The following is a 25,321-nucleotide window of genomic DNA, read 5'->3' as shown; positions in this document are numbered from 1 at the left end:
CTACCATGCCCCTGAAGGGTCTTCAAATATCTGCCTTCTGACCTGTTACCTTTACAGGCTGGCAAAGCAGTATCTCTATGATTCTTCTACCAAAAGCCCATTTTTCCCATCTGCAGTGTTTGCTTCTGGCATGCCTCTGTTTATTCTGAGCCTTTGGAATGCTCCATGGGTCACTCCCTTACTCCCGTGCTTGGTGACTTCCATACTTTGTACAGGCCACCTTAAAATCAGAGACTACCAGCAGGCTCTCTGGGTAGTCCCCATTGCTTTCTTAGATCATTCTCTCAACACACATTTGCTGGACATCCATGATGCACCTCAGCTTTGTCCCCCAAGATCCTAGCCGGTTAAGTCTAGAGCTCGTCAGGTACACTGCTTGTAATGAAGGTATTGGTTGGGGGTTCAGGCTGCAAACACAGACATGAACCCCAGTTGGAAAGAAAACCCAGGCTCTAGACATGGGACAGGGGAAGTGGGGAGAGCCACAGAAGGCACTGTCCACCACAGGCAGCTGGATGCTGCCAGTCCCCCGTGGCCATGGACCACTTCCTGCGCTCTTGATGCCATGCTGCCACCAAGGATAATCTGTCCTTCTTAGCATTTGTGGGTCACTTCTCCAGGGGTGGGGGGCAGGGAAAGGGAACACCTGCCTCTTCTCTAACTTCCAAGGAGGTGGAACTCTAGATGAGCTCTACAACCAAAATACATAGGGTATTTGGTGGCTGTGTAGGCAAAAAATAAGAGAAGTCCACCACACTATGAGAGATGGTTATAAAAGAGGAAAAAAAAAAAACCCCACAACTCAGCACGGCCTTTTTCTTGCCACTGTAACTGTTCTATGATCTACCACTCTTCTCATAAAAAAATTTTCTTTCCTCTCTCCTTTTATCTTCACTCATCAGATACAGAATTTCCTCACCTCTCTGTCACTATGTATTCCCTTCTATCTAAGCTTTTCTTTCAAAGCTGGCATCCCCCACCAGACTTGGTGATACCCACAAGTTATTCCAACCTTTGGACAAAGCACCGTGCTACATGTGCCCTGCTCTGGGCATTTGTCCACAGACTCTGGAGGACCAAAGTTCTGAGGACCAAGTTCCTCCCCCATCATTCTGCTTTCCTCTCACAGCCCCGGAAACTGATCTCACGCTTTACCTGGGCAACTTCCTCCTCAGCCCTCAGCAGAGACATACAAGTGCTGGTCAAGAGCTAAAGCTTGACCATGGGTGTCTGGGGACTGGAAATGCATGTTCTCATCCTCAACACCATCCACATAGCCAGGTGTTTTCTTTCTTTAAGGTGCTGTTTCTGAAGCTGAGAAGTCCCTATCTCTACCTACGCCCCAAGGATCTTCAGTCTCTTGCCCAAGACTTTGGAATTCCTCAACAACTGCCTGAATTAGCAGGAGAGAGGGACAATGCCATTTCTCTAACAGGTTCTCTGAGGGGATAACACCCCACCCCGATCAGCTGCAGACATAGTCAACCTCCCACTGTAAGGACCATCTTTCACAAGGGTCGGGGCAACATGCTTCTACATACCTGTGAATACTCTTAAGTATTCCAAATTTTTCCAGATAATTCTTCACTACTGTCTGAAAATTGCTACAAACGGATATGTGGTAGTTCAGGTTCAGACACCTTTTATTTTCGTTAAACATAAAGGTGCAAAGGCATGTGGTACAGACCAGATAAAAACAGCCATGTGTGCAGACGGACAGAGGATGACAAAGGTCATCTTACCACCATCCCTCGCTCAAAGTGAGCCGTGTGTATGTTCACCCAGCCTTTCTGCCTTTGTCAACATGGTTCTCCTCACCGGGAATGCTGCTACCTTCTCCTGGCCCATTTAATATGGCCCCACGCATATCCACCTTCTCTGGGAAACTGCCTGAACACTCCTCCTGCCAGTCGTGTCCCTTTTGCCCCTGAACTCTACAGCACCAAGTCTGCCTCTCAGTGTTAAAGCTCGATTATTCAAGTCTCCATGATCTTACTCCCTGTGTCTCTACATCACAAGCAGCTTGAACACAGGGATGGAGCCTTCTATTTTCCACACGTATTCTCCCTACCAAGCGCTGAGCAAACAGCTACCTGATAACCTTGCTGCTGCTCTTGGGCACTGGTTCCACAGTGCTCTATGAGGACTGGAAGGGCAAGGTCAGAAAACTTTGGGTGAAACTGGGGTCTGAGTCATTGACGTCCCCTCTGCCAAGACACACAGGCTGCCTTATAGGAAACAGTGGCTCAGAAGTAAAACAGATGCAATGCTGTCCCTGACCCTGCCCAGAGGCTTAGTTCTTGTGGACAGGAGACAGGAACACCTGCAGCTCCAGGGCACACAAAGCGGGCAGAGGAGTCACAGGGACCGTGGTGGGGCTCAGCCTTGAGCAAGATGACATCTCCAGCTTCCGCTTCTCCTCCCTCCCTCTGCAGCCCTGAACCACAGGGGCAGTACGAGCTGAGCGTAATGACCAGAGCAGCTCCAAGGCCAGCCTTGGACATCAGAGGCTGGCATTTACACAAAGTGAGGACTAACAGCTGAGGCTGCGGGACGATGACCCTAACCAGCACCAGATGCTGGCTCACAGCTCCCTGGACAGTGCACACGCCTGCCCTCCACTCCCCGGCCCAGCTTGGGCTGTGGAGCTTTGACACGTACCCACTTTGCGATGGGACAGCCACGTGAGCTCTTCCCTTCCTTCCCCGTGTAGATGACCTTCTCGATACGGATGGCTTTCCCCTTCTCTCCATACCTGGAGAGGGAGACAGAAGGCACCATTAGCACAGCTGAAGCCCAAAGGAGAGCAAGTCGTGGTAAGAAGGCAAGCCTCAGTGTGTTTCAGCTAGGGTTTCTAGTTACTGTGGGGCAATAGAGAAGGAAGAGAAAGATTTAAATGTCTATTCCGTGTGAAAGCCTCTGCGGACACAGCTCCACTTACAGACTCCCAGGGCCTCTGGTCCACCCGGTTCCGCTCTGTCCCAGGGCAGAAGGTCTCTGATTATTACCTCTGAGTACTCAAACCCAAGGCTCAACACAGGCATGTGTATCCAGCCCTGTTAGCAGAGTTAGTTATTTATAAATTCAGTAAAATGCAATAGACAAAACAAATGGGGAAACCCTTATTATTCTCTTTCAACAATCCCCAACTGACATTTGAACAGATGAGGACAGATAGCTGAGGCCAGGGGGAAGTGACTCTACCCAGTACAAACTGGCTCTGAGATTCCCTTGGACAGTAAACACGTCTGGTTCCTGCATACACCCCTGCCCTGGCCCATACATGTGTGCACACACTCAGGGATTCACCACATTCAGAGGTGATGAAACTGTGGCCCCCAGAGCTGAACTGACCTGCCCAAGACCACACAGCTACCCGGGGGCAATGGCGGTTAAAGTGCAGCCTTGGAGGTCAGAGAGCTGGGGCCTGAGTGCCAGCGCAGCACTTCCTTGTTACAGGACCATGGCCAAATGACTGAACTTCTCTAAGCCTCAGTTTCCTCATCTGTAGTATGGATATAAAAATGGTTCCTGTCTCCTAGGCTTGGGAAAAGATCAAATGAGATAATCCACAGGGAGTGCATTAAAGTACTCTGAAGTTCCTGGCATGAAGGAAGAGCCCAGTAAATATTAATTATTCTTAATACTGTAAACATCCATCTTGCTGAATTATCTTATTTTTAATAGCTTTTTAGTTTCAAGTACAATAATATTATCGTCTACAAGTACTGGTTATTTGCCACCTCCTCCTTTCCACTTTCCATGCCTCTATTTCCATCTCTTTTGTGTCTGTACTGGCCAGCCCCTTCCAAAGCACTAGCAGGCATCTTTGCTTATTTCTTGACTTTACTGGAAATGTTTCTAACTACTCATCCCTGGGCATGAAGCTTGCTGACTTTGGGACAGAGATAGAGACTCCCTTACTTTCAAGGGCTCTACTAAGGGTTTCCTGTTCTAAGTATTTTTTTCTTTTCTTTTCGTTTTTTTTTTTTTTGCTGCATTGGGTCTTCACTGCTGCGCGCGGGCTTTGTCTAGTTGCGGTGAGCGGGGGCTACTCTTTGTTGCGGTGCGCCGGCTTCTCGTTGCGGTGGCTTCTCTTCTTGCGGAGCACGGGCTCTAGGCACGCGGGCTTCAGTAGTTGTGGCACGTGGCTCAGTAGTTGTGCACGGGCTTAGTTACTCCGCGGCATGTGGGATCTTCCCGGACCAGGGCTAGAACCCATGTCCCCTGCAATGGCAGGCGGATTCTTAACCACTGCACCACCAGGGAAGTCCTTGTTCTAAGGATTTTTAATCAAGAATCGATCAATTATATCAAATACATTTTTAGCAACTAAGGACATAGATGATTGAATGGTTTTTCTCCTTTGGTCAATTAACAAGGTATGCTATTTTAACAGACTGTCTAAAGCAAACAATCCTTATATTTCTGTAATAAATCCAATTTGGTCATAGCATATTTTAATATACTATTTAATAGAGGATAATGTTATCATAGCTACTACATATTCTGTTTTACATATTCTTTATATAAATACATATATAGTTACACATAATTCTTTATCTCATCCACTCTACTTCTAGGAATCTCTACCTCAGACATAACTGTACAAGTACACCAAGATTTAGGAACAAGATATTCACTGTTGCATCAACAAGAGAAAATTCAGAAAGAACTTAAATATCCAGTATAGGACTGGCTAAATAAAACATAATAAAATAAATGTCCATGCAATGGAAAACCATGTGGTTGTCAAAAAGGATTCTACAGAATTGTATGTACTGACACGAAAGAAATTAAGTGGGGTGGGGGGTAATAGTTACAAACATGGGGATAGTATGCTTGATCCCATTTTGTTCAAAATTTCTCTATATACATACGTGTATCTTCATAAATGCTTAGAAAAAATAGTAACGTAAGCGTCAAACTTTAAAAAAATTTTTTTCTTCTAAGAAGGATAATTATTAGAGAGCTTTATTCACTCTAGACTTTTAAAAAACAGCCTTTTATAGACATGTTTTATTTTTGTAATTGGAAAAGAAAACAAATATTTAAAAAAATGCTTCTGGGCTTCCCTGGTGGCACAATGGTTGAGAGTCCGCCTGCCAATGCAGGGGACACGGGTTCGTGCCCCGGTCCGGGAGGATCCCACATGCCGTGGAGCGGCTGGGGCCGTGAGCCATGGCCGCTGAGCCTGTGCGTCCGGAGCCTGTGCTCCGCAACGGGAGAGGCCACAACAGTGAGAGGCCCTTGTACCGCAAAAAAAAAAAAAAAAATGCTGATCTAAGGTTTCTCTGAGTTCAATGTTCTCTATTTCACTCAAGACCTCAGGAATGAGGTGAAAAGCTGATAACTGCCACATTAAAATTCTAAGGCTATGTTAGTCCCTTATAGAATGTGTTTGGAGACAGAACTCTGGGGAGTTTATATAGCGTGGTCTGGCTCAAGAGGAAAAGACCAGATAGTGCTGCTTTTGTTTGGTTCCTGGAAAACTTTCAGCTCCACAAGCATCTATCAGGAGCGCAGAGCCTGGACACTCAGTGGGTCCTGGGGTCGCTGTGGGAAGAACAACCTGAGGTGACCATACTGTTCGCACTGGAACAGACAGGATATCGTGTTCCCCACAGGAGGGTGAGCTGAGGACACAGACTAGGGCTTTCTGACCAAGACCTTCCCCACCGTCTCATCCTTGTGAGAAATGCTTCCTGTAGTGAACTTCATATTTGAGAGCAAATAAAAGGGCCAAGCACTGTCTGATCAGTTAGAATTTTTTTTTTTTTTTTTTTTTTTTTAACCAGAACTGTCTCTGTGTTTAAAGACAACCAACCAACTCTGGATTGAGTTCTTTTTTCTTAAATGTCTTACTTTCCGGCCTATCATTAAGAGGCTAGGATACAGGTGAACTCCTAGACCCTAAACTAAGTCTGGAAGGGTAGGCTGAAACCTTATTCTAAAGGGTAACTTCATCGTCTTAGCCAGTGATTCTCAAAGGTGGTGCTGGGACCAGCATCCCCTGGAAACTTGGGAGGAATGCAGACTCTCGGGTCCCATCCCAGACCTGCTGGGTCAGAAACCCTGGGGTGGGGCCCAGCGATCTGTGCTTTCACAAGTCCTCCAGAGACCTGAAGCATGTTCAAGCTTGATAACCGCTGATCGAAAGTTGTGATTCTTCAGGGTTACCTTTATCACACATTAATGAGACCAGTTCCCCCCCAAACTCAGAGGATTTGCTGGCACGGTGTTGGTGCTTTCATTCCTAGAATGAACATTTAATGAACTCCTAGGCTGCAGAGAATCCCCTTTCCAGTTAGAGGACATGTGGCCCTGTGCAGCAGGCCATTCTCAGAGATGGGTTTGAACACCTGACTCCAATTATCTATAACAAGGACCTGGGTACCCAGGAGGTATGGAACCCATTAACAAATCTGATAATATTTTAGGACTTGCTTTCGACCTCCTCCTTTCACAGTCTTTCCCAGATAAACTAAAAGCACCAACATCCCCTGGATTTCAGTTTTCTTCCCTCTTTGCCTTGGCCAACTCCTGGCAGTTGGAGTGGTCCTGCAGAGTAAGGGTTGGGCGGGAAGTCTAGAGAAAGAGACAGCCTGGATCATTCACAAACTAGACCCCCGTCCAGGTGATTTTCAGCCATCATTCATTCCCCTCCTGTTCCAGAAGGAGCTTAAAAAGATGTCTATGTGATAAAAATAACAGGTGATGAAATCAGAGTAAAGGGGGAAACAGATACACATGATGTTGTTATGTAAAATGCAGACGGTGGGATCTTGTGCATATTTTTAAGAGATGAGCCTAGAACATTTCATCACATGAGAAATCAAGGGAGCTAATGAAGACTCCTTAGGGTCATGTCAAAAGGACTCAGGAGTGAACCTGAATAGGCTCCCACGGGCCAAAGATGAGAAATTACGTTGCTCCTAATGAGGATACACAAATCTGGCTCTAAGCTTACTAGCAGCCAACATTAAGATGGAAACACAATCTGTTCCATGATTTACAAGGCCCTTAAGATAAAAATAAACCAGTTGCTGAGGAAAAACACAAGTATTCCTGGTCTTGAGAGGAATTCCTCCCTTGGATCAGTTTCTGGAGAATCTACACTTGGCTGTTATTTTTAAAGCAATGACAAAAAAAAAAAAAGGACAAATCTCAACTTTATCATTATCTCTTAATCCTTGTTTCAAAACATACTCTTCTATAACTAAAAGTTGAGAGAGCTGTCTAGAAATCTTGCAAAATTGCTACCAAAAAACAAACACACATAAAAACTGTCCCAGATCAAACTTGTACATCTGACTCCCCTGCAGCCCTCAACCTGTAAACAATAGTGTCAAGATTCCTCACAAAAATCGCTGGCCAAAAGGAATGCTCGACATCATTAATCATTAGAGAAGTGCAAACCAAAACTACAATGAGTTATCATCTCACACTAGTCAGAATGGCCATCACCCAAAAATCTAAAAACCATAAACGCTGGAGAGGGCGTGGAGAAAAGGGAACCCTCTTGCACTGCTGGTGGAAATGTAAATTGATACAGCCACTATGGAGAACAGTATGGAGGTTCCTTAAAAAACTACAAATAGAACGACCATACGACCCAGCAATCCCACTACTGGGCATATACCCTGAGAAACCCATAATTCAAAGAGTCATGTACCACAATGTTCATTGCAGCTCTATTTACAATAGCCACGACATGGAAGCAACCTAAGTGTCCATCCACAGATGAATGGATAAAGAAGATGTGGCACATATATACAATGGAATATTACTCAGCCATAAAAAGAAACAAAATTGAGTCACTTGTAGTGAGGTGCATGGACCTAGAGTCTGTCATACGGAGTGAAGTAAGTCAGAAAAAGAAAAACAAATACCGTATGCTAACACATGTATGGAATCTGAAAAAAAAAAAAAAGGTAATGAAGAACCTAGGGGCAAGATGGGAATAAAGACGCAGACCTACTAGAGAATGGACTTGAGGACACAGGGAGGGGGAAGGGTAAGCTGGGACAAAGTGAGAGAGTGGCACGGACATATATACACTACCAAACGTAAAACAGATAGCTGGTGGGAAGCAGCCACATAGCACAGGGAGATCAGTTCGGTGCTCTGTGACCACATAGAGGAGTGGGATAGGGAGAGTGGGAGGGAGGGAGACGCAAGAGGGAAGAGATATGGGGATATATGTATATGTATAGCTGATTCACTTTGTTATAAAGCAGAAACTAACACACCACTGTAAAGCAATTATACTCCAATAAAGATGTTTAAAAAAAAAAACCTCGCTGGCCAAAATAATGCCCGCTCCAACCTCGAAGCTGTGACACATACACATGTGGGCACATGCAGGCGTGCATGAATAACCCACACACTGTTTTAAATGTTTCATTCTCACCAACAATGTACTAGGGTTCCCTTTTCTCTACATCCTTGCCAACATTTGTTATTTGTAGACTTTTTGATGATTCTTATGGACTCAGAGGTGCTCTTTCAATCAGTCTTGAATTTACAGATTGGGTCTTGGATCAAATGCTTTTCTGATGGGCTTCTATGAACATAAATGTTTCCAGATGGTACACGATAAGTGTTGACAGCAGATCACTGTGCTCCATCCATCTTACCTTTTATTCATTCAGGGATATCACTACAGTTATTTAGTTCAAAATCATGTTCCCTGCTATATTAATGACAGTATTAGTTACCCTGGTCAGACAAAATCTGGTCCCCAAATTTGTAGAAATTCTAAGCTATAATTCTCAGCCCCCAGCCTTCCACACATCTGTATGTCTACGTATATGTATGAGCAAACATGTTTATGTCTTACATAATTTACGCCTTTACTATTAAAATACTAACGTTTGTTATAAAAATGCAGTCAGTAAATGCAGATACGATGTAGACACCCTGTATGTAATATTTACTAGTAAGCACTGCGTGCTTTCCAGACATCCATTCAGTTTATCCTCATAACTCTCCTCCAATGTATGTACTTTTATTTTTTCCATTCTGCAGATAAGAAAACCGAGTCACAGAGAAGTAAAGCAACTCCCCAAAGAACTCATCAGTAAGTGGAAGGGCCAGGACTGGACCTTAGTCTAGCTCCAGTGTCCATATGCTCTCAATCACCAAGTTATTTTTACCTCTCTACACACTGGAGCTCGCAGTATTTAATATCTACGGTGGACACGTACATAGATTTTAAAGTTTCTATCTGGACAAAGCTGCTTAAAAAAGCAAAACAGAGCTGTCAAGTAAAAGCCCTGTAGTCTTGAGTTCGAATTGGAAGTGTATATAAACTCAGTGTATGTATTTAATCACTAAACAGTAGCAAAAATAAAAAACCTACACATACATCTTGGCTCTTTCTACTGAAATGGCCTAGAAAAATGAGCACCCCCAGCACCCAGAGTCTGTTTTCTAAATATTTCTTCCCCCAATAAAAATACGAGAAATCAAGAACTCCTAGGATCATGTCAAAAGGACTCGGGAGACAATGTGAATAGGCGCCCACCGGCCAAAGACGAGGCATACATTTCTCCTGTTGGTGGTACAAAACACCACCTAGGAAGTCACTTTGAAAGAAAGAAACAATCTGATTCTGATCAAGCCTTTAGATCTAACCAATTTACACGACACAGGGCAGAAGAACCTGTTAAACAATACCACAGGAAAGGTAGCAGCAAACTTCAGACCATGAGAAACTCTACAGGACATACAACCATTTAACCCCATTTCTTTAATAAAAATTATTTCAAGGAAGAGTGAGATAAAAGGGGATTACGGGGATCTGTAAAGGGCAGACCGATAGACAGAAAGAAACCCTGGGCACTGGGGATGAAAATCCCACATTCAACTTTTCAGTCTGTGTATCAGGGATTCCTTTCTGTAGGCTGTCTAGTATAAGGCAATGAAAACGAGAGGTGCTTAAAATCCATATTCTGTTAACAACTTGCCCACTTCTCCTTGGACATCTGGGCATCACTCACCGCTCCTCCATGAGTTCCCGGATGGAGGCTACCGTGGGGCCAGATCCCAGATGAGTATAGTACGGACCTTCATCTTTCTCCACTATTTGTTCTGCAGAAATACAAAGTAAACATTATTTGGAGACATCAATTCATTAATATTAATTTAGGAAGGCAAACCATCAATAGGAAAATTAATGGCATAGTACAAAACAGGAAATTCAGTGGCTTATAAACATGTAGAAATATGTTCACCCCCATTAGAAATCAGGAAATACAAATTAAAATCACAGTGAAACACCATTACACACAGACCAAATTGGCAAAAATTTAGAAATCTGATAAAACTATGCATTATCAAGACTGAGGCTTAACCACTCTGGAATTTAGTTTATCATTATACATAATCTAGACCAGAGGTCAGCAAACCACTCCACTCCTAGATACAGACCCAAACCAGCTGAAAGCAAGGACTCAAACAACACCTGTATGCAGTGTTCATTGCAGCATTATTACAAGAGCCAAAAGGTGAAAACAACACAAGTGTCCATCAACAGATGAACAAAATGTGGTATATCCATACAGCAGGATATTATCTGACCATGAGAAGGATTTATTCTGATATGTGCTATAACACGGATGAACCTGGAAAATGTTAGGCTAAGTGAAATAAGCCAGACACGAGAGGACAAATATTGTATGATTCCACTTACAGGATATATCTAGAATAGGTAAATTCATAGAGGTAAAAATCAGATTAGAGGTTACCAACCGCTGGGAGGAGTGGGGAATGGGGACTTATCACTTAATAGGTAGAGTTTCTGTTTAGTGTTGAAACACTTTTAGAAATAGTGGTGATGGTTGCATGATACTGTGGATGTAATTAATGCCACTAAACTATACACTAAATAATGGTTAAAATGGCAAATTTTATATTATGTATGTTTTACCACAGTTCAAAAAAGAGAAAGGAATGAAGTACTGATACGTGCTACAATGTGGACGAACCTTCAAAAACATTACAATAAGTGAAAAAGTCAGACACAAAATATCACATATATCCCGTGATTCCATTCATACGAAATAATCTAGGATAGGTAAAGCCATAGAAACAGAAAGCAGAATGGTGGTTGCCAGAGGCTGGGAGGAGGGAGGAATGGAGAGTTACTACTTAATGGGTATAGGATTTTATTTTAGAATGATGAAAGGAACTAGATAGAGGTGATTATTTCACAATATTGTGAATGTACTAAATGTCAGTGAATTGTACACTTTAAAATGATTAATTTGGGGGGGGGGAACCTTCAAGATGGCAGAGGAGTAAGACATGGAGATCACTTTCCTCCCGACAAATACATCAGAAATACATCTACACGTGGAAAAACTCCTACAGAACACCTACTGAATGCTGGCAGAAGACCTCAGACTTCCCAAAAGGCAGGAAACTCCCCACATACCTGGATAGGGCAAAAGAAAAAACGAAGACAAAAGAATAGGGACAAAAGAACGTGCACCTCTGGGAAGGAGCTGGGAAGGAGGAAAAGTTTCCACACACTAGGAAGCCCCTTCACTGGAGGAGACGGGGGTAGGCGGAGGGAAGCTTTGGAGCCACGGAGGAAAGCGCAGCCACCGGGGTGCGGAGGGCAAAGCGGAGAGATTCCGCACAGAGGATCGGCGCCGACCAGCACTCACCAGCCTGAGAGGCTTGTCTGCGCACCTGCAGGGGCGGGCGGGGGCTGGGAGCTGAGGCTCGGGGCTTCGGAGATCAGACCCCAGGGAGAGGACTTGGGTTGGCTGCGTGAACACAGCCTGAAGGGGGCTAGTGCGCCACAGCTAGCTGGGAGGGAGTTCGGGGAAAAAGTCTGGACCTGCTGAAGAGGCAAGAGACCATCCTTTCAGCGTGCACGAGGAGAGAGCATTCCTCCCCAGTGTGCCCACCGAAAGGCAGAGCACCGCCTAAGCAAGCTCCAGAGACGGGCATGAGCCGCGGCTATCAGCTCGGACCCCACAGACAGGCATGAAACACTAAGGCTGCTGCTGTGCACACAGCAGCACACAAGAATCCTGCACGCAAGAAGCCTGTGTGCAAGCACAGGTCACTATCCACACACCCCCAGGAGCCTGTGCAGCCCGCCACTGCCAGGGTCCCGAGATACAGGGACAACTTCCCTGGGAGAACAGACGGCGCACCTCAGGCTGTTGCAATGTCACGCCGGTCTCTGCCGCTGGAGGCTCACCCTGCATTCCAGTTATGACTACTGTACCCCTCCCTCCCCCCGACCTGAGTGAGCAAGAGTGCCCTAATCAGCTGCTACTTTAACTCCCTCCTGTCTGGCCGGGAACAGATGCCTGAGGGTGACCTACATAGAGAGGTGGGCCAAAACCAAAGCTGAACCCCAGGAGCTGTGCGAACAAAGAAGAGAAAGGGAAATCTCTCTATGCAGCCCAAGGAGCAGCATATTAAATCCCCACAATCAACTTGATGAACCATGCCTCTGTGGAATACCTGACTAGACAACAAATGTTCCCAAAATTGAGGGAGCGGACTTTGGGAGCAACGGTAGACTCGGGGATTGCTGTTTGCAACTGATTTGTTTCTGATTTTTATATTTATTTTAGTTTAGTTTTTAGTGCTTGTTATCACTGGTGGATTTATTAGTTTGGTTTCTCTCTTATTTTTATTATTTTTTCATTTTATTATTGTATTAATTTATTTTTCTTCCTTTTTTCTTCTTCCTTTTCTTCTGAGCCGTGTGGCTGACAGGGTCTTGGTGCTCCAGCCGGGTGCCAAGCCTGAGCCACCGAGGTGGGAGAGCTGAGTCCAGGACATTGGACCACCAGAGACCTCCCGGCCCCATGTAATATCAATTGTTGAGAGCTCTTGCAGAGATCTCCAGCTCAACACTAAGACCCAGCTCCACCCAACGGCCAGCAAGCTCCAGTGCTGGACGCCCCATACCAAACAACTAGCAAGAGAGGAACACAACCCCACCCATTAGCAGAGAGGCTGCCTAAAATCATGCTAAGGTCACAGACACCCCAAAACGCACCACCGGACACAGCCCTGCCCACCAGAAAGACAAGATCCAGCCCCACCCACCAGAACACAGGCACCAGTCCCCACTACCAGGAAGCCTACACACAAGCCACTGACCAAACCTCACTCACTGGGGGCAGACACCAAAAACAACGGGAACTACAAACTTGCAGCCTGTGAAAAGGAGACCCCAAACACAGTAAGTTTAAAAAAATGAGAAGACAGAGAAATATGCAGATCAAGGAGCAAGGTAAAACCCACCAGACCAAACAAATGAAGAGGAAATAGGCAGTCTACCTGAAAAAGAATTCAGAGTAATGATAGTAAAGATGATCCAAAATCTTGGAAATAGAATGGAGAAAATACAAGAAACGTTTAACAAGGACCTAGGAGAACTAAAAAGCAAACAAACAATGATGACCAACACAATAAATGCAATTTAAAATTCTCTAGAAGGAATCAACAGCAGAATAACTGAGGCAGAAAAACAGGTAAGTGACCTGGAAGATAAAATAGTGGAAATAACTACCACAGAGCAGAATAAAGAAAAAAGAATTGAGGACCGTCTCTGAGACCTCTGGGACAACATTAAATGTACCAACATTTGAATTATAGGGGTCCTAGAAGAAGAAGAGAAAAAGAAAGGGACTGAGAAAATATTTGAAGAGATTATAGTTGAAAACTTCCCTAATAGGGGAAAGGAAATAGTCAAACAAGTCCAAGAAGCACAGAGAGTCCCATATGGGGTAAATCCAAGGAGAAACATGCCAAGACACATATTAATCAAAAACTAAAAACAGGGCTTCCCTGGTGGTGCGGTGGTTGAGAGTCCGCCTGCCGATGCAGGGGACATGGGTTCGTGCCCCGGTCCAGGAAGATCCCACATGCCGTGGAGCGGCTGGGCCCGTGAGCCATGGCCGCTGAGCCTGCGCGTCCGGAGCCTGTGCTCCGCAGCGGGAGAGGCCACAACAGAGAGAGGCCCGTGTACAGAAAAAAAAAAAAAAAAAGAATTAGAAAGCAAATAGGAGAAGTAACAACTAACACTGCAGAAATACAAAGGATCATGAGCGATTATTACAAGCAACTATATATGCCAATAAAATGGACAACCTGGATGAAATGCACAAATTCTTAGAAAAGAACAACCTTCCGAGACTGAACCAGGAAGAAATAGAAAATATAAACAGACCAATCACAAGCACTGAAATTGAGACTGTGATTAAAAATCTGCCAAAAAACAAAAGCCCAGGACCAGATGGCTTCACGGGTGAATTCTATCAATTCTATCAAACATTTAGAGAAGAGCTAACACCTATCTTTCTCAAACTCTTCCAAAATATAGCAGAGGAACACTCCCAAACTCATTCTATGAGGCCACCATCACCCTGATACCAAAACCAGACAAAGATGTCACAAAGAAAGAAAACTAGAGGCCAGTATCACTGATGAACGTAAGATGCAAAAATCCTCAACAGATTATAGCAAACAGAATCCAAGAGCACATTAAAAATATCATACACCATGATGAAGTGGAGTTTACCCCAGGAATGCAAGGATTCTTCAATATACACAAATGAATGTGATACACCATATTAACAAATTGAAGGATAAAAACCATATGATCATCTCAATAGATGCAGAGAAAGCTTTCGACAAAATTCAACACCGATTTATGATATAAACCCTGCAGAAAGTAGGCATGGAGGGAACTTACCTCAACATAATAAAGGCCATATGTGACAAACCCACAGCCAACATCATTCTCAATGGTGAAAAACTGAAACCATTTCCTCTAAGATCAGGAACAAGACAAGATTGTCCACTCTCACCACTGTTATTCAACATAGCTTTGGAAGTTTTAGCCACAGCAATCAGAGAAGAAAAATAAAAGGAATCCAAATCGGAAAAGAAGTAAAGCTGTCACCGTTTGCAGATGACATGACACTGTACATAGAGAATCCTAAAGATGCTACCAGAAAACTACTAGAGCTAATCAATGAATTTGGTAAAGTAGCAGGATACAAAATTAATGCACAGAAATCTCTGGCATTCCTATACACTAATGATGAAAAATCTGAAAGAGAAATTAAGAAAACATTCCCGTTTACCATTGTAACAAAAAGAATAAAATACCTAGGAATAAACCTACCTAAGGAGACAAAAGACCTGTATACAGACAACTGTAAGACACTGATGAAAGAAATTAAAGATGAAACAAACAGATGGAGAGATATACCATGTTCTTGGATTGGAAGGATCAACATTGTGAAAATGACTATACTACACAAAGCAATCTATAGGTTCAATGCAATCCCTACCAAACTACGAATGGCATTTTTCACAGAACTAGAAGAAAAAGTTTCACAATTTGTATGGAAACACAAAAGACCCTGAATAGCAAAGCAATCTTGAGAAAGAAAAACGGAGCTGGAGGAATCTGGCTCTCTGACCTCAGGCTATAATACAAAGCTACGGTAATCAAGACAGTGTGGTACTGGCACAAAAACAGAAATATAGATCAATGGATAGAAAGCCCAGAGATAAACCCACGCACATATGGTCACCTTATCTTTGATAACGGAGGCAAGAATATACAATGGAGAAAAGACAGTGTCTTCAATAAGTGGTGCTGGGAAAACTGGACAGCTACATGTAAAAGAATGAAATTAGAACACTCCCTAACACCATACACAAAAATAAACTCAAAATGGATTAAAGACCTAAATATAAGGCTAGACACTATCAAACTCTTAGAGGAAAACATAGGCAGGACACTCCTTGACATAAATCATAGCTAGGTCCCTTTTGACTCACCTCCTAGAGAAATGGAAATAAAAACAAACAAATGGGACCTAATGAAACTTAAAAGCTTTTGCACAGCAAAGGAAACCATAAATAAGACAAAAAGACAACCCTCAGAATGAGAGAAAATATTTGCAGACGAAGTGACTGACAAAGGATTAATCTCCAAAATATACAAGCAGCTCATGCAGCTCAATACCGAAAAAACAAACAACTCAATCCAAAAATGGTCAGAAGACCTAAATAGACATTTCTCCAAAGAAGATATACAGATTGCCGACAAACACATGAAAGGATGCTCAATATCACTAATCACTAGAGAAATGCAAATCAAAACCACAATGAGGGGACTTCACTGGTGGCACAGTGGTTAAGAATCCACCTGCCAATGCAGGGGACATGGGTTCAAACCCCGGTCCGGGAAGATCTCACATGTCGTGGAGAGGCTATGCCCATGTGCCGCAACTACTGAAGCCGTGTGCCCTAGAGCCCGCAAGCCACAACTACTGAGCCCATGCACCGCAACTACTGAAGCCCGCACAACTAGAGCCCGTGCTCCACAACAAGAGAAGCCACCGCAATGAGAAGCCTGTGCGCCGCAACGAGTAGCCCCCACTCAATGCAACTAGAGAGAGCCTGTACGCAGCAACGAAGACCCAATGCAGCCAAAAATAAATAAATACATTTATAAAAACAAACACACAAACCACCATGAGGTATCACCTCACACCAGTCAGAATGGCCATCAACAAAAAATCTACAAACAACAATTGCTGGAGAGGGTGTGGAGAAAAGGGAACCCTCTTGCACTGCTGGTGGGAATGTAAATTGATACAGCCACTATGGAGAACAGTATGGAGGTTCCTTAAAAAAACTACAAACAGAACTACCATATGACCCAGCAATCCCACTACTGGGAACATACCCTGAGAAAACCATAATTCAAAACGAGTCATGTAACACAATTTTGACTGCAGCACTATTTACAATAGCCAGGACATGGAAGCAACTTAAGTGTCCATCCACAGATGAATGGATAAAGAAGATGTGGCACATATATACAATGGAATATTACTCAGCCATAAAAAGAAACAAAATTGAGTTATTTGTAGTGAGGTAGATGGACCTAGAGTCTGTCATACAGAGTGAAGTAAGCTAGAATGAGAAAAACAAATACCGTATGCTAACAAATATATATGGAATCTAAGAAAAGAAAAAAAAGGTCATGAAGAACTTAGGGGCAAGACAGGAATAAAGACGCAGACCTACTAGAGAATGGACTTGAGGACACGGGGAGGGGGAAGGGTAAGCTGGGACGAAGTGAGAGAGTGGCATGGACATATATACACTACCAAATGTAAAATAGATAGCTAGTGGGAAGCAGCCGCATAGCAGAGGGAGATCATTTCTGTGCTTTGTGACCACCTAGAGGGGAGGACTAGGGAGGGTGGGAGGGAGACGCAAGAGGGAGGGGATATGGGGATATATGTATACGTATAGCTGATTCACTTTGTTACAGGGCAGAAACTAAGACAACACTGTAAAGCAATTATACTCCAATAAAGATGTTAAAAATAAATAAATTTTATGTTATGTGAAGTTCACCACAATTAAAAGAAACTATTGATTCACACAACAACATGGATGATTTTTAAATGAATTTTTCTAAGTGAAAGAAATGAGACTCAAAAGACGATGTAATAGTAACTCTGGAAAATACTACATTGACTGGATACTATAAGGCTACAAACAAAAAGAACTTTACACAAATACTGTACTACAGTGCGTAAATTTGTTTCGTGTCTAGGGAGACATACAACTAAACGCGATGTGTTATCCTGCAATGGGTCCTATAACAGAAAAAGGACTTTAGTGGAAAAACTGACGAAATCCAAAGAGTCTGTAGTTAATAGTATTGTGCCAACATTAACGTCTGTTTTAAATGCACCATAAATATGTAAGATGTTTATATTATGGGATGCTGGATAAAGGGCATACAGGGACTCTCTGTGGCAACTCTGCAACTCCTCTATAAATGTAAAATTATTTCGTAGTAAAAAGTTAATAAAACGAACAAGCAAAAACAAGAAACTAGGCAGGGGACCCTAATTTGCTGATCCTGTCCTAGAGGAAATCTTGGCTACATGCATCAAAAAATGTACAAGGATTTTCACAGCAACATATTTGCAGTAGTCAAAATGGGAAACAACCCATAATCCAGCAACAGTGGAATGGATAAATAAAACACAGTAGAATCATATAATGGCATATATCCAGCAATGAGAATTGACAAACTGCAACAACATGGTTGAATACTATACCACCATAGTTAGTGAAAGAAGCACAGCACAGAATACAGTAAGATTATATCTAAATGATATTCAAAACCAGGTTCAACCAAACTATACTGTTTAGAGATCCATACACCGGTGGTAAAATTATTAAATTGAAATATAAAATATAAAAAAATGATTTTTTGCCTACAAAAATAGCAATTTCATACAGCTCAATCTTAAAGAAATACAAGGAAATCATTGTCACAAGTCAAGAGAGTGGTCGCCTCTGTGGGACGGGAGAGGAATGTGATTGGGAAAGGTATACCGGGGACTTCTGGGGAACTGGAAAGGGCCTCCTTTTTGATTTAGGTGATGGTTACACAGGTGTTCATTTTATAAATTTTCACTGAACTGTACATGAATGCTTTGTGTTACTTGCCTATATACGGAGTTCACAATTTTTAAAAGGTAAAACATTAATGTCATACCTGTTCTATGCAGAACATCATGCTCAGTTTTATGGGGAAAGCGAGAAGGACAAAACTAATTGGGGTTTTAAAAAGTGTATGGTCTAGTTGGGTAGATAAGACCCATATATAAGAAGATACCTTATAGCATTTCCAGTCAATGGGGAAAGATTAATTTTTCAATGCATGATGTTGGAATAACTGAGGAAAAAATTTTGCTCCACACTTAATAACTTACCCCAAAATACATTCCAAGTGGTTGAAAGATTTAAATACAAAAAATTAAACTATACCAGTTCTAGAAGAAAAACAATGGATGAGTTTTTAAAAATAATCACAGAAGTGGGAAGGTCTTCTCTAAGTATAACATGAAATTCTGAAGCCAACACACACACACCATAAACTCTGATAAATATAACTAAAGAAAAATTTATAGTAATAACTACCAAAAGTCAAGCCAAAAGACAAATACTGGGGAGAAATATCTGGAACTCACACCAGACAAACACTGCTTTCTTTAACAGATCAAGAACCCCTACAGCTAAATAAGGTCAATAATACAAGAGATAAATGAAGAAAAGATAAAACTGGTTCTTTGAAAGGGAATGAAAATGGGTCAAACATATGTAAAGGTACAATAAAGTACCAGTTTTACCTTTCAGATGAGTCACCATCAAAGTCTGGTAACTCCTCCTGCTGGTGAGGGTACAGGAAAACAGGCAGTATGGAAAGTAATTTGGCAATATACTAAAGTTACAAATGCCCAATCTGTTTGACTCAGTAATTTCAAAGAATGTCAAATTCTTCTAAGAATTTATTTTTAGGAATTTGGATATACTTGCATATGTACAAAGTGATATTGTATATACAAGAATACTCACTGCATCTTTTTTTTTTTTTTTTTTTTTTTTTTTATGCGTTACGCGGGCCTCTCACTGTTGTGGCCTCTCCCGTTGCGGAGGACAGGCTCCGGACGCGCAGGCTCAGCGGCCATGGCTCACGGGCCCAGCCGCTCCGCGGCATGTGGGATCTTCCCAGACCGGGGCACGAACCCGTGTCCCCTGCATCAGCAGGCGGACTCCCAACCACTGCGCCACCAGGGAAGCCCTGCATCTTTTTTTAAAATAAATTTATTTATTTATTTTTGGCTGTGTTGGGTCTTCATTGCAGTGCATGGGCTTTCTCTAGTTGCGTCGAGCGGGGGCTACTCTTTGTTACGGTGCGCAGGCTTCTCATTGCGGTGGCTTCTCTTTGTCGCAGAGCACGGGCACTAGGCGCGCGGGCTTCAGTAGTTGTGGCACGCGGGCTCAGTAGCTGTGGCTCGCGGGCTTAGTTGCTCCTCGGCACGTGGGATCTTCCTGGACCAGGGCTCAAACCCGTGTCCCCTGCATTGGCAGGCGGATTCTTAACCACTGCGCCACCAGGGAAGTCCCTCACTGCATCATTTTTAATGGCAAAATATCAGAAACTTAAATGTCCATAATACATTATGTATTATAAATACATTATAGCATAACCATATAATGGAATACTAAGCAGCTATCAAAAGGAGTTAGGCAGCTTCAGATTTACTGACCAAAAAATAACCTCCAAGATATTTTAAGTGGGGAAACAAGCAAATTTCAGTATAGCATGTGTAATATGCTATAGTTAGTACACACACACAATCACATATACATTAGTGTATACACACACATATGCAAGCCTAAAGGTGTATATGTCATTACCCACACTAAGAATAAGGGTAAGAGTAAGACCCATGTTGTGAAAATGAGTTCAGTTGTATTCCTAGTTTAAAACAAGCAAACAAAAGGTTGGCAATGGTATGTGCATCCCAGTAGATGAACTGATGCAAGTTGTCTATCACTTATGGTTTCTGCTTATGGAGACTCTTCATCCCCCCTTGTATTATTGTCATGGTCTCCTAACTGGTCTCAGCCCTCTGAGGTCATCCTACCTAATACCACCAGTTATACTTCCAAAACAGAAATCTGATCAGACCAGTTCCCACTGATGACTCCATGCTAGACAGAAGACAGAACCCAAATTCCAGAACACAGTCCATAAGGCCCCCGAGGAGCCATCTCTGCACACTGCCCAGCCTTGCATCCTGCGACAGCTACCACAGCTTCTTTTACACAGCCATGCAATACTCCTGTGTCTTGAAACACGTTTTCTCGTTGACCACAGTGCCTTTATTTCTTTCCTTCTTTGGAAGAACTCATGTCATAAGGCCTAGTTTAAATGCCACCTTTTCTGTGAAACCCTACTGGACTTCTCCTTTTCCCTCTGGACTCCCAGAGCACCTTTCATACAACAAAAATATCAGAGCATGTATCACATTTTTATTGTTACCATGTCACAGCAGAATGAACATAGATTTTACAGAGACCTGGGCAACTGTGATGAGTTATCTTCCCAGCCTCTCTAATCCTCACACCTTCTTGTGTAAAATACATAAAGGGCCAAGTGCAGTATTTGGTGTATAATATGAACTCAGTATGTAGCTGCTGTCTAGGCTCTGCCAAACAAATTGTATGATTGTGACCAAGTTACACAGCCCTTATGAGCTTTAGAGCAGTGAAAGTAATGTTTCTATATTTTAGATCTGTTGAGGATTAGATGATATGTAAGGTACCTAGTACAGTCCTCAACCTATCCATGCTTAAATGTTTTCATCCTTTTCAACTAAATGATTAAAAATTACTTGCTCCAAATATGCACTGTTTTGAACCATAAGACAGAGAGGATTATAGAAGGATGTATGTGAAGTGGGGGAGGGAAAGAGACCAAGGTTTGTGTAGGGAGAGAAAACGTAAGAATATGGGTGTTGGAAGTAGTGGTCTGAAATCTCTTTACAGGTGCTAGAATACGACAGCCTATATGGAAAATAGAACACAGGAATATGCCAGAACTTCTGGGCTCTTTTCAAGTTTCTACTGTCTGGAGAAAAGTCAAAGTAATGGATTGACTGTAGGGTGTCACACTGGAACTAGAATATAGTTTTTGGTGATTACCTTCTGTCCCAAATCAGAAAAACCCAAAATTACAGTTAAAGGCAGAGAAAGGAGATTTTCAGAAGAAAATCTTGGCAACTCTATCCTAGCAGCTAGGGGAGAAGATATGAAGCTCCAAAACCAAGCTAACCTGAAAATTATAATAGATGGTCAAGTTCCTCTGGGAAGGCCACTAACACACAAAGGGCAGACACAGCTCCAAGTGTCAAGCAATACCGAAGTCATTCTCTCCCTTTTGCTGTTTACAAGGCATCCCAAGTAGTTGTTTAGAAGTCTTGTTTTTCTTAATTACATCCCTTTCCCTGATTATATATATATATAACACACATATATACACACATATACATGCATTTCCCTTTCCTTGATTAGATGTCTGTATGGGGGAGAAGATATTCTATGGGAAGAAACTGGACTTACAGCCTAATATGCTTAGTTATAAAACTAGTAGACATTCCCAAATTTAATTCTCCTAATTTGTATATATATTTACATATATATGAGGATATATATCATTATATATATATCCTCATTTTATATATGTATCTTTAGTGTGGCAATGGGCTTGTAGTTAGTTACAGTGCCAGACAGGTGACAATACTCTGCAAGGTTGGGGTGAGGTTCTATAGAATATAGTATATGCTCTGAATCAGTGACAAATATATGCTTCTGTTTTCCCATAGTAAAATGAGGTTTATTAACATTCTTAGTGCTGTCTAGTGCTATTAATCAAATCCAGTAGATGAGTTTACCCTATTTATACTCATTACTGTAACATATACATGGTCTTCTGTCATTTTATATTTTCCATGTTTATGTCTCCTTGTTTTCTTTCCTATCTTTTTTTTTTTTTGCGGTACGCGGGCCTCTCACTGTTGCGGCCTCTCCCGTTGCAGAGCGCAGGCTCCGGACGCGCAGGCTCAGCGGCCATGGCTCACGGGCCCAGCTGCTCCGCGGCATGTGGGACCTTCCCAGACCGGGGCACGAACCCGTGTCCCCTGCATCAGCAGGCGGACTCTCAACCACTGCGCCACCAGGGAAAGCCCTCTTTCCTATCTTTTTAAATAGATTTTGTATTTTCTTTTACTTCCCCCTGCCCCACCAATCTATAGTATGCTTTTAGTAATGCTAATGGTACTGTGGGAAAGAAAGAAGTCAGCACCCTTATACAATTTCTCACACCTCTTCCCTCACTTTACCTCCTGCTTTTTGTTGGTATCCTTGTGAACATATTTCACCCCCCCATTATAAAAGAGATATTTAATATAAAACAAAGTTCTAGTATAAATAAATACATTACCTTTTGTTTCAGAAAAATTATACATTTAGCGTTCACTGCCAGCCCCTTCAGAGTACAGCTTCCCCGATCTGTTACTTATTTGATTCACCTCCAGAAAATTTAAGTTCTAATATATTTGGAAATGTTTTTATGAGGTCTTTACACATGAATGGCAACTTTATTGGGCGTAGAACTCTTAAGCCAAACATTCTATCTCAATATCCCGAGAACTGCAATTCATATATCCAACAAAGAACTCACATTACTGATCAATAAGAAAAAGACAGAAACACAACAGAGAAATGGGCAAATGGCTTGAACTCTACAAAAGAGGACATATATTAGTCATCAGGGAAAGGTAAATTAAAGCCACAATGAGATGTGATGATATACCTACCACAATGGCAGAAAGCCTTTTGATACCATTTGCTGGTTTAGATGTGGAGTACTGCTGGTGGGAGTTTAAACGGCTACAACCACTTTGGAAAACGGGCAGTACCTACTAAAAGCTGAACACATACCATTTCAGTCCTAGGTATACACCCAATAGAAGTATATAAGTGTGTACATACATGTACCAAGGGATGTATATAAGAACGTCTTATAGCAGCATGATTCATAATAACCCCAAATTGGAAACAATCCAAAAGACCATCAACAATCTAATGGATAAATGGTGGTATATTCATATTATAAAATGGAATACTATATAGCAATGAGAGTGCATGAACTACAAATATTGGTACACAACACAGATGAACCTCACAAATACAACACTGAACAAAAGAAGCCAGAACATAAAATACATACATGTGAAGTTCAAGAACAGCCCAAACCGATCAACGTGGTTAGAAATTAGAATAGTACTTACCTTAGGACAGGAGTCAGTAGACTTTTTATGTTAAGGGCCAGATGACAAACATTTAAGGCTTTGCAGGGAATGCAGTGTCTGTGGCAACTGTGCATCTTTGCTAATGTAGAGCAAAAGCAGCCATAGACAGTGCATAAACAAATGAGGGTGATGGTGTTTCACTGAAACTTCGACATTGAAATCTGAACATCATATAATTTTCATGAGTCATGAAACACTATTCTTCTTTTGATTTTTAAAAACAATTTAAAAACATAAAAAACTTGTTTTTAGCTCACAGATGTTAACCAGACTTGGTCTGCAGGCCATACTTTGCTTTAGGGAGTCAGGTGTAAGTGACTGGGTGGGGGCATATGGAGGTTTCTGACGTGATGGTGAAGTTCTGTTTCTTGATCTAGATGTGGTTACACAAGTACATGCTTTTTGTAAAACTGTACAGGCATACGTCATTTTATTGTGTTTTGCAGATACTATGTTTTTTACAAATTGAAGCTTTCTGACAAACCTGCGGTAAGCAAGTCTATCAGTGCAATTTTTCCAACAGCCTTTGCTTCCCTTCATGTCTCTGTGTCACGTTTTGGTAATTCTCACAATATTTCAAACTTTTTCATTATTATTGTACTTGTTACGGTAATCTGCGATCTTTGATGTTACTATTGCAAAAAAACCTACAACTCACTTAAGTCTCAGGTGATAGTTAGCATTTTTTAGCAATAAAGTATTTAAATTAAGGTACTTTTTTTGTTTTTTTTTTAGATATAGTGCTATTACACCCCTAACAGACTACGGTATAGTGCAAACATAACTTTTACGAGCACTGGGAAACCAAAAATTCCATGGGACTCGCTTTAATGTGATATTCACTTTATTGCAGTGGTCTGGAACCAAACCCACAGTATCTCCGAGGTATGCTTACAATTTATATACCTTCCAGTATGTGTTTCAATTAAGAGAATGCTTTTAAAAAATTAAACTTAAAAAAAACTTTTTTTTTTAATTAATTTACTTATTTAGGCTGCGCCAGGTCTTAGCTGCAGCAGCACGTGGGATCTTCGTTGCGGCATGCATGCGGGATCCAGCTTCCCAACCAGGGATTGAACCCGGGCCCCTGCAGTGGGAGCTCAGAGTCTTACCCACTGGACCATGAGGGAAGTCCCTAAGAGAATGTTTTTGAAAAGTATATCTTAAGTGGTAAAAAAAAAAAAAAAAATTTAAAAATCCAAGTATGTATGACCAACTTAATTTTTGGTTAATTTATTTGTAGGGAATTCTTCATCCTTGGAATTCATCCTGAAGTTCATCCAGATCATTATTTGTCCATTTTTATTCATCTTCTTTCATTTAAAAAACATTTTCTATTTTATCTTTGACTCTTGCCTGTGTTCAATTTGTTTCATGATCTTTGCTGGAAAACACCAGCAAATGTTCCCAATATTCCCGACAGAACGAATCTGTGGAGGATCCCTCCTGCCTCTCTTCTGTATCCCTTATCTCCACTCTGATTATGTTCATTTCTATCTTCTTCTTCTACTTTGGAGCAGTCTTTCAAGCCTGTCCTTCTTCCTCACTGACTGGCTTTTTCTGTAACTCTG

At 42.1% G+C, this 25,321-nt stretch overlaps 1 protein-coding gene across 8 annotated transcripts in view; it reads right to left on the bottom strand.

Annotated features, from left to right (window-relative positions):
• Positions 1-25,321, bottom strand: part of TET3 (tet methylcytosine dioxygenase 3) — a 113,863-nt gene that overhangs the window by 21,804 nt on the left and 66,738 nt on the right. For all 8 annotated transcript variants that reach the window (XM_032653274.1, XM_032653273.1, XM_032653275.1 and 5 more), the window contains 2 exons: positions 10,005-10,095; positions 2,662-2,755 (listed from right to left, as the gene is read on the bottom strand). In XM_032653274.1, coding sequence (XP_032509165.1) covers positions 2,662-2,755; positions 10,005-10,095 — 185 coding nt within the window. The remainder of the gene's footprint in view (positions 1-2,661; positions 2,756-10,004; positions 10,096-25,321) is intronic.

This window comes from Phocoena sinus, chromosome 13, assembly GCF_008692025.1.
Source record: "Phocoena sinus isolate mPhoSin1 chromosome 13, mPhoSin1.pri, whole genome shotgun sequence".
Taxonomy (NCBI): Eukaryota; Metazoa; Chordata; class Mammalia; order Artiodactyla; family Phocoenidae; genus Phocoena; species Phocoena sinus.
The sequence above is the reverse complement of the archived record's forward strand: the minus strand, read 5'-3'. Positions and strand labels throughout refer to the sequence as shown.